Genomic DNA, 11,018 nt, shown 5'->3' on the forward strand with positions numbered 1-11,018 from the left:
GCGGGAAGCGGAGTGCACCTTTCGTGACCCAGGACACGATGAACGGACAGGTGTACATAAAAGAGTGCCTCCAGAAGCGGCTGCTTCCTCTCCTGAAGGCCCACAACGTCCCAACAATCTTCTGGCCGGATTTGGCCTCATGCCACTACTCCAAGGACGTGCTGAAGTGGTATGCGGACAATAAGGTCAATTTCATGCCGAAAATGTTCAAACCTCCCAACACTCCGGAGCTCCGCCCCATCGAGAAGTACTGGGCGATTATGAAGCAGCACCTTCTTAAACGACCTAAGGTAGTGAAGACAGTCGAGGAACTGAAGAAAGTATGGGCTTACATGCAAAAAACGGTTGATTCACAGGTTGTGCAGAATCTTATGGCCGGGGTTAAGGCCAAGGTGCGGGCATTTGCGTATGGACTGTAAATAAAATACGAGTAAAATGGTAAAATGAAGTTTAATAGTTATTTCTCAATCCCTGAAAATTTGATGGCAATCGGATGAAAACTCGAATTTTGCGAATCAATTTTGTGTGTGGCAATTTCATCGTGGACACCCTTTATTAAATTTTTCTTGTTGTACGCCCACACATGTTATAATTTAGCATCCCGAAACACACTTTTGCCTATAATTCTTCGAAAACACCACCAATTTATGTGATTTTTTGGAGGAAAGTCTGGCTCTAACCTAACCTAACCTATAAGACCGTCGAAACAAGTGCCGAATCAATGAGTTTTATTCTGCACAGGCGTCAAAACCTCAAAACGAACTTTTTCGCCACCTTATTCTATATGAGTCCCTTAATCAGAAATCGCACTAATTGGACTATTGGGCTTCTTTAAATCAATACCCATACAGCCTCATTACCGCTGATAATTCGCCGGAGGATTATCATTCAATTCTACATTAATTTCCCACAGCTGCTGACGTGCGTTCGTGAGAATAAAAAAAATATTTGTAAACATAGGTGATTGCGCGCTGCCACTGGTGCATGTCAAAGAGGGGGGCGCAAAAAAAAATAAGTTGATTCTTTCATTCAGTTGGTAAACTTCAGCTTATTTGAAATTGGTTTTGTATTCTCAAAATGCAACAATCTAAATGTGTCTTTTGTTTTACCGATCCTTAGTCAATTGCACAACCCTAATGCTGAATAGGTGTAGTTAATCGCGTGATTATTAAAAGCGCACATGCCTGCTGTGGAGATTCCCGGGGGGTTCTTTCTGTTCTGTTACTAACTACGAATATATAGAACGGTTCTGATGATAAGGGATTGCAGCATAGAATGGAATGTTCGTTTAATGGGAGATAATACGATGGGTTAGTAAACTGTTGTTACCCGGTGGATTAGCTTTCGCTCTTCGTATGATTTATACGCTTCTCCTGGATCTTATGCTTGCTCTATAATATGGGTTGGAAACAATAGTAGGTCCTTATGGCGTAAACCGGTGAAGTTGTGCCCGCAGACCTGCCTTAATAAAAATCCGAACCATATCCGAACGATATTCCAAATGATAGAACTATTCCACAAATGGTTTGGCTGATACCCTGAACACGTCGATACGCAAAATAACCACACACTTAGAAGAAATCATGTAAATTTAGGTGCTCTGAGAGTAACATATACGAGCGTCAATTTTGACATAAATTTGAGTCATAACAGACACGAAATATAGCTCAATCAAACGTACTTTTCATGACATGTTTGTTTACGTATCATCTTTGATGTAAAAGACGGATTTCGTCACGTGTAAAATTAGTTATTTTCAAGTGTGCATACAAATTTTATTAGGGTGGTAGCAGATCTCTTTTTAGTTGCTAGGTCACTATTTTCAAGTCAGTCTCTAAAATAACAAAAAATATATTATAGAATGGCATGACTGTCGAGCGTTGACAGTTTGCCAATTATTAGGTTTTGCACCGTCGGGGTTAACCACAATCTGATGACAGTTCAGTGGTACCAACAATCAATACGAAACTATCGATTTTAAATTGGCTCACTACTTGACTATCCTATTGGTCCCAAGCAAACGATTAACGTACCCCATTCTAGTCGAAATTCTACTACTACACTATGTTTGTTTTGATTCGCTATGAAAGTATGACAGATAAAATGAGGGGTTAGTGGATTTTCCTATGTTTCGAGGGGCGAATCGATTAGCTTGGGACCGAAGATAGTACCAGAGCTGAGCCAAAAAGTTGAGCTCGTTTTTTCGGGACCTTCTGGTCTTAGAGTTACCTCTATGGTGGTTCTGTTTACGTGGACTTAGTCGATTTTTTCTTCGGTGGATTTTCTCGATAATTTTTCAGACTGCAGTGAGATGTAAACCACACTTCCGCAATGTCCACGAGCAACATCCTTTCAACGCTCTGTTCCTGTTTAGAAGTGCTTGTAAACAGTACCACTGAACTGTCAAAAAGGTTCAGCCGATTAACACTGAGTTCATTTATGACGTCACGCTGCATTACCTAATTGCTTACGATGAATACTTTGTTTACTACATCGATTTTGCGAACAAAATTACATCCATTGATGTAATATTGTATCTGCTTTTTGCTTTTACATCATTATTTCATACATCAGCTTGAATTACATTGATCGATATTACATTTTTTTTGCTGTGTAGAATGGCATGACTGTCGAGCGTTGACAGTTTTGCCAATAATTGCTTACACGCTATAGGATGAATACTTTGTTTACTCCATCCCAATAAGTTCGAGAATCATGACATGCCACATGAATCGATTCAAACTAACAAAACTCAGTCCATCCAATCCGATTCGCAGCGAAAACCCCTGCGGCTTGTGCTTTTGTCCAGAACAGCTTCTACTCCAAGTTCTTCTACACCATTTTAGTTGGTCGATAGGGTCTTGTTGATACGGCAGTCAAGACGACATCAACGAGTTTCCTCCAATGAGGGTTGGTCAAATACCCAGGGGATCTGGTTGTTCAATACGACGGTAAGGTTCGGAATGAGATCGGCGAAATGGTTGAATTTGTTGGGCCCCAGACATGCTACCTACGGTCAAACATAGCTGTTAGTATAGGCCTTGTCACCGGCCTGGGTGAAACTCCTCTGAACAGTGACCGGTCAGCTCTTGAAAATGATAAGTGGTAAAGGCATCCCACTGGAGACACACCCTAATAAATTTGTTATGGATATTTTGCTTAACAACGTGTTCGGGGTATCATCCAAACCATTTATGGAATAGTTCAATCATTTGGGTTATCGTTCGTTTATGGTATTTTTTATTAGGGCGTACCACATCTGACGAATACAGATAAAAAATAATTGTTGAATATTACTTCAAAACGGCTTGCACATTAGTCATTCCGTTCCTAATATTACGTTGTACGATGACCACTGAACTCGAGAACAAATCATGTTGATGACTGTAATATTCTATCAACTTTTACCAGTTATTCATGTTCAATACTTCACCATGCATATCATTGATTGATACATATTACATTTTTTTTCTGTGTACACATTAAAGTGATGAGCAGTACACTGGTGCAGGTAAATTAACTGAACTCTAAATAACCCTTTTTTGAATACATTTCAATAATCAAACATTATTATATGCTGAGTTTGGGGGGGGGGGGCATCCTAAGGGTTTCAAAGGATTTGTAAACTGGACAAGGGTTCGTGTATTTGCCAGTCCCTTGTCCATGTTGATAGATGTACATCTTGTCGTTTGTCTTCCAAAGGTCTTCAATGAAGTTGATTCACCCTGCTGCAACAAACCATCAGGCAGAACTTTACAACCAGTGAAGTATCTGCCGTCATAGATAATCCTTGCACTGATGGTGAGTTCTATTCACATCACATCACATCACACATTAAAGCGATGAGCGGTGGTAGAAAGAGCACTAATAAGTGATGCATTACCTCGTTTAAAAACTTGTTTCCAGCAAAAGAAATAGCACAATAACCAAACAAAACAAATCCCTAAAAAAGTGTTAGCTTCTGTGAATTTTTCCTACGGATCCGTATTTCTGCAGAATTGGGTTGTTTAATGCATCAACAATTTCAGCTTTTAACACGTTTAACTATGTGGAAGACTCTTAGAAACACGTTAATACTTTATTTTTTACATTTAAATAAGCTACAGCTAAGAAATCGCAAAAACCTTTTTTTAAAACGTTCATTAAATGACATTAGCTTTTATATCATGACGCTTGCGACTTACGGTGTAAAACAGGGCACAATACACGTTAGATAGCAGATCAAAATTTCAGTAGGGACACCACTTTACCACATACGAGACGTCAAATGTAAATTTTTTTCGCCAAGCTCGTAACAACAACATCAGCTGTCTTCATCTTCATTCTTTTTTGATATAAAAGTTTCAAGAGTTTTAATCAGTGTTTAATCCTAAAAATGGAGCCAGGATTTTCCAAAGCGGATGCAAACACGCTCCCGAAGGTGGATTTCTTCATGGTGCAATATTTTCTGACCACTAATGAAAAATTCCGTGACGCTAATAAACGAGGAAAAATCGAAAGGTAAGCCGAGTTTCATATCATCTCGTTCAGCAAATTTATTGGTTTGTTTTCAGGTCATCCAACCCCGATTATTTGAAGTCTTCTATTGGACGGGTTCAGTTAAAAATTGACGGGAATCTATGCACGGTAAAAGCGAAAATTGTGCCGGAGCACAAGATTACTGCTAGGCAGTATTCCGTGGTTGCGATAATAAATACAGCCGATGAAAAAGTTGTTGATATCTTTTGTGAAAGTGACGCACAGGGGTGTAAGGCAGCCGCAGGGGGTTGTAAACATGCCGTAGCGTTTTTATTCTATCTGTATGAAAAATACAGCCAGCCTTCTCCTACTGATTCAATATGTCTCTGGAAAGTGCCGAATCTGTCGAAAGTAGAAGAAAACATAGACAAGTTTGATCTTGCCAAGCATCGTGATTCCGGAGTTTCCAATTCGAATGAAGTAATTAATGGAAGTGGAAGGTTTCTTCAAACATTGCTTAGCAAATGTCCGTCAAGTGCTACTATTAGTGCATTGAAGTATCATCAAGCGTTTCCGAAGGTAGAAGGATATGCTTTGCATTGTCTTTTGATAGACTTCAAAGAAAGTTCCGAAGCAAAACAGAGCTCGAAACGTTTTATTCAGTTCTGCAAACGTACGATGATGGATAGTGTATGTAAAAAAATTGAAACTATCACTACAGGGCAAGATTGTTCCCAGTGGAAGCTGCTAAAATATGGGCGAATAACAGCTTCAAAAATTTTTGAGCTGTCGAGGTGTAAAACTGGCGATGGTTCTCTCGTAAGGTCCGTGCTAGGACAAACAAGTTTTACTAGTGAGGCGATGAAACGAGGGTTACGATTAGAGGACAAAGCAGTAAAAGCAATTAGGATGCGATATCAAAACGTTCGCAGATGCGGACTATTTCTGAGTCCTGATTATCCCGTATTTGGTGCATCCCCAGATGCGATCAACAGTTCAACAGTTTTTGAAATCAAGTGTCCATCGAAAAGCGATAATGTTAAATATTATGTTGATGTGAACGGAAATTTACAAGAGAAAGTAAAATCTCAAATCCATCTTCAGATGATTATGTCAAACCGCAAAAAAGGTGTTTTAGTATTAGTTCTACCGGAATTTGAAAAAAGTCGAAACCCTCTCAAATTTGTAGAGTTCTATGAAATAAATCTAGATGTCGATTATATACAACAGAAAATGACAGACAGCTACAAGTTTTGGAAGACTAATATTTTTAACAAACTGTTTACATCTTTTTGAAAACCTAAGTGATTCAGTTTTAATTTGTTGTCAGTTAGATTAAAGCATTCTAACATGTATCCCAAATAAATTATCTAACCCTTAACCGACCGGACTTTGGCTTACTCTAATGGCTACTGGGGGAAGGGAAGGAGGGGTTGGTATTGATATGAGTGATTTGGTCAGCTTCAGACTGAATGAGATAAAAAAGCTGAAGATAATCGTTTGTTCCATTTGTTTTAACCACTCAGTGTTCAGCCTGGGACATTTATTTGACCCCCATGTTTAACCTAAATATTTAGGTTCTTCCAGAAAGCTTCTCTCTTTGTCTTTTTGTCTGTTCCTACCTAGCTATCTTCCTTCCTCCTTCTGGGCCATGGTTTGGAAGTAGTTGTGTTGTTTCTTGTAGGAAGCGGACAATCAAAACCAAATTAAAAACTTAACAACATTTTTATTTATTTGTTCTACATTAACCAACAATTGCTTTAAGATTTTACGTACATTGAACTTACTTAATAAGTGACCCTTGCAAGTTCACTAATCCAGCTACAATTATAACGATAAAATCTAGGTTGTGTAAAAAGTATGACGGCAGTTCCGCATGAGGTGCGCACATCCTGAACTCCCTGAACCTTCGAATAAGCCGTTCCACGTGTATCCTGACACAAGCTATCTCTTTTGCTTTCAAAGCATCCTCTTTGGATAAGGCTTCATCTTTTGTAACACTTGGTGGACGTATCAAAAATCCACCCTTTTGAGCAACTTCTACAGCAATATTTTTGAAGCCGCGATCGGCCAAAACTCCTACATTTTGATGAATATTATTCAAAAATCCAGAATTCCGAACAATTTTTTGGTCACTCGCACGTCCTGGAAATCCTTTTGATATAAAGTTGATGTGACCACATGGGGTACATGATACCAAGTACTTTATTGTATTACACGATTTATACTGTGAATATGTAATTGACTGCACAACTGGGTCGGTAGGTTTCTGAATTTGTGTTTCAAAACAGTCAATTATACTTTGAACTGCACTATATTCTGTCAGGAATGCGACTGGCAAGAATTTTTTAATTGCTTTTGCATCAGGCCAAAAAATCAGCTCTTTAAATTCTCCAGCTATTTTTGACACATTTTCATCGAATATTTGTGAAATTCGCGAACGAGATAGACCAAAACAGTCCGATAACAATTCAAATGTTTCATTTAATCTTATTTTCCTTAGTACAATCATTATATCCCTCTCACTAACATTAGTGGTTTCTTGTAAAGATTGCAATATATGGGTTCCATTTGATGGGATTCCTAAATATTGCATACTTTTATCTTTCATTAAATTGTACACAAAATTTAAATTCTTTAATTTATCCTCCGTTAGGCATTGTTCATGTGCAAACTCTCTCTCGCTCCGATTGCTGGGAAAGTACTCGCTGCCTGCTGATGATATAATGTCTGAAAGTGTATGGAAATATAAAAATGTGTTATTGCTTGGAAATTTTAGAACCAGAATGATGAATTACTATTCCTTGCTAACAAGTAAAACTATCAGAGACAAACCAGCCTTTAGGCTGAAAACCTTTCAAATTAAGAAACAAAAAAAAGACAAGAAATAGCTAGCTATTATATGCATTTTTAATCAACAAGTTCAATCACCTGTTTACCTGCTCCGATCAAAACCAATCAATGTCCCGTAATGCCCTAGTAACTAACTATATGATATATTGATGTTGGTGTAGTAACCATCGAACTATTGGATTGATCGTAGTATGTCAGCAATAAATTATTAGACAAGCGTCACTTTTCAAATCGACGTATTTGATTTTGCAAACAATCACTTCAATCGACGATTTGTCTTAACTACTAGCTCACCCATGCAAACTAACACCACGATCAAGTAAGGGAATCTTTCCTCTGCCAACTGGTGCTCATAAACTTATACAATGCCCTAGTAGCTAAGTACCTGAACTTTCTGATGCAGGAGTGCTGAAAGAACCAGTCGGAGTATTTTGATCCACGGTTTGGATAAATTTCTTTGGAGAACACTGCTTGCTTTTCTCGGGTTCAATGTTCACTCGATGAGAGTCGCTGTGCTTGATTTCCAAAGGACGAGCCAATGGGTCTGATTTTGGAATCAAAAAGCTGTACCTTTCAGCATCTGAAACAGAAAATCTTTGAAAACTAACAATACGTTATTTAATTACATTTTTTACCTTGTACAAACGGAAGATTCTTATGAGGAACAATATTTTTGTCCAACTGGTACCGCACATTGAACTTAGGTGATTTTACTGGTACTATTTTGTAGTCAGAAGGCTGAAATGGTAAATAAATGCATAGAAAATACATTTATTTGCACTCGCATTTAAATCAATTATATTCACTTACATTGAAATGCCGCTGACAAATGAATAAGCGCTTCCTTTTGCCAAGAACTGCATCTGACTTCATGATGTTGACACGCTGGAACCACAATTCTTTCAGGTCTTCTTGTTTGGGGAACTCGAAAAGGTGAACATTCAATGAATTTAATGAGTTCACGGGGCATCCGGACACCGCGCAACGCATTTTTCTACCGTTTTAGCTTTTACCAACTAGACGAATGAAAACCGAGAAGCATAAACAAACAGAAACAAGCAAAAAACTGGTAAACAAACACAGACTCTATAGTTGGTGTTGGGTGTAGGTTGTCGCTATTTAAGAGGTTGGGTGACCAGTGTATTTTTTCGATAGAATGGAGTCTTGAATATTGACCAGGCACTCAAAAGAAGAAAACACCGTTTTTGACGTTTATACAATAACAAAAATAGAAATGTTTATGATTTTTTATTTTTTGTGCTAATCTGAATCATATGGCATGAAAACCCACATACCGTTAAACAACCCAATTCAATCAATTCTATAGATCTACGGAAAATTTCGTAGAACCGACATCACTGACTTCCATCTGTTTTGTTTTTATTCAACACAGCTGACGCGTTGACAGAACGAGGGAAAAGCAACTAGTGAAAAAATTGCATGAACATGGGATGCTCCGGTTGCAAAAAAAAAGTTTGGGAATATGGATGATAGATGGTGCTAGTGCGCATGCAAAATACGCTTGGCGATATTTTTTTGAAGAATTTTCTTCTAAGCGTTATGTCTGTTTGTCTGTGATAAAGCTTTTCATCAGTGTTCACTCGGCTGTCGAAAAAAGCAGGCCACTCTCGATGTGTACCTCGCGATCGTCTGCTTTCTCGGCAGCAACCATTGTGTGGTCCTCCTCATTGTTCTTCATCAGCAGTTCTTTCGGTCGATGCGTCGTCGTCTTTGGAAAGCAACCGTTTCGAGATGAGTGTGTGAGTATTGACCACGTTTTGCGTCCATCGCTGCAATGGAAGCGCTTTGCCCCACGATGGCGTAACTGCCATACAATGAAACCACTGAAAGCGGCTCCAGTTCTGATGGAGGAGGCTTTTTGGATAGCGGAAGATAAAGTGTTTATTGTGTTGTACCTTTTGACTATAGTTTTACAATGTATTGTATATCGACCAAGAATCCTCGGCTCTGTAAAGTTTATTCGGTTGAGCCTTAGGGCCCATGCATTAATTATGTCACGCTAAATCGAGCAAAAAATTACCTCCTCCCCCCCTATCGTGACGTTTTTCCTATACCTAATGCATTGCTTGTCACAAAATCTTAGACCTACCCTCCCCCCTTAGAGCGTGACATAATATATGCATCAACCCTTATCAAATAATTTAATAAAGAATTTTACTAGAACTAATAAAAACAAAAAAAATAAAGCTTTTCATTGCAGAGTTTTTCTTACGAAAGTCGATCAAAAGTTGATACGGTACAGCCACTGCTCTAAGTCGAACCAACCACCAACCATGTATATCCGAGGTATACCTATCTATAGAAATGTCCTTGATAAAGGTCCGTAACACGATCAACAAAGCCACTACCGATATGAGAACACCCGAATATCCTGCATCATGCGAAGCTCAAATTTTGGAAGGCAGTATACTACGAGTACACCCAACCGGTGGATGTAAGATTCGCTTACAATTATGTGGGATTCATGATCAGAGGATGTAAGTGGAGACCGCATGAACCGAGGATGCGATATACCTAGCTGCGGTCCAATGCAAGAAAATTGGAGACCGAAAAATGTAGAGTGTATTAGTGAGGTAAATTTATTGTGTCGAGAAAAAATAGGAATTTGGTTGCCGACTGGACTCGAACCACGAACGTTGCGATTATCAGACCTGTGCTTTCTCCACTGCTCTCTCCATGCTCCTGAATATGGATAGTCTAAAAGCAAATATGAAGCGCTCATTTTCTCGCATGCTCGACTTCGTATGCTTTTTCTGCTGGAGAGATTCGAGACAAGTGTGTGCGTCGTTCTACAATGTTCTACAATGTGCGTCGTTCTACAAGCTTACTGGTATAGTCGAAAGCGTAGATAGAACACGAAATGAAAAAGACAAAAAACCATTACGCAACTAACATTCATTGTAATAGAGGCATTCGAGGCAAGTGTGTGCGTCGTTCTACAATGTTCTACAACGTGCGTCGTTCTACAATCTTACTGGTATAGTCGAAATATCCACGCTAACACGAAATAAAAAAAGACAAAAAACCATTACATCGCTTGCATGGTCAATTCCTAACATTCGTTGCGATGTTCATGAACAGAGGATGATAGGAAACGGAACTAACATTTATTGTAATAGATTTTTGGTTTGCGTGTACATTTACAAGTTTACTATGCAAAATAACTGATAATTGTACATCGGCCTAACCGAGGGGGGCGACCTAGGATGCGACTCTGTCTAAGATGCAGGAAATTAGTTGCTTTGCTGTTATATGATGCGCGCACGCTTAGTAGATAGAAAGATGATCGATGATGATTTTAAAGATTTCCTGCAAAAAGATGGAAAGCGATGCGAGTCGATGGATTAAGATGCAAGAGATTAAAAATTATTTTTTGTGGATTGATTAGCTAATGTCAGATTTTTCTTTCTTTTTTTCCTTCAACCTTACGTATGTACTTCGGCATAATTACTCCCGAATAAACAATGTAGACAAAAAGCTTATCATAGGAGTTTTCGGCCAAGTTCGAATATCAGTTTCGCCGAGGATTTTCCTGTACTCGATTTCTCCTGAGTTTTTCCTCAGATATTCTTACTTGTAACAACGTAACAGCTTTTGTAAACAATGACTTCTCTCGATGATTTCTCGGAAGTCATGGCTCTCCCTGGCAAATCGACATCACAATCGAGTAAAGGAAGACTTCTCCT

The 11,018-nt window shown here is 38.7% G+C and overlaps 1 protein-coding gene across 1 annotated transcript; it reads left to right on the forward strand.

Annotated features, from left to right (window-relative positions):
* Positions 1-4,337: 4,337 nt before the first annotated feature.
* On the forward strand, positions 4,338-5,808 carry LOC135699477 (uncharacterized). The gene is made up of 2 exons (XM_065219759.1): positions 4,338-4,500; positions 4,554-5,808. The coding sequence occupies exons 1-2, from the start codon at positions 4,376-4,378 to the stop codon at positions 5,752-5,754; spliced, it is 1,326 nt and encodes a 441-aa protein (XP_065075831.1). The 5' UTR covers positions 4,338-4,375; the 3' UTR covers positions 5,755-5,808.
* The last annotated feature ends 5,210 nt before the right edge of the window (positions 5,809-11,018 follow it).

This window comes from Ochlerotatus camptorhynchus, unplaced genomic scaffold (genome assembly GCF_037179485.1).
Source record: "Ochlerotatus camptorhynchus isolate MF236.1 unplaced genomic scaffold, CSIRO-AGI_Acam_v1.1 ptg000111l, whole genome shotgun sequence".
NCBI classification, from domain to species: domain Eukaryota; kingdom Metazoa; phylum Arthropoda; class Insecta; order Diptera; family Culicidae; genus Ochlerotatus; species Ochlerotatus camptorhynchus.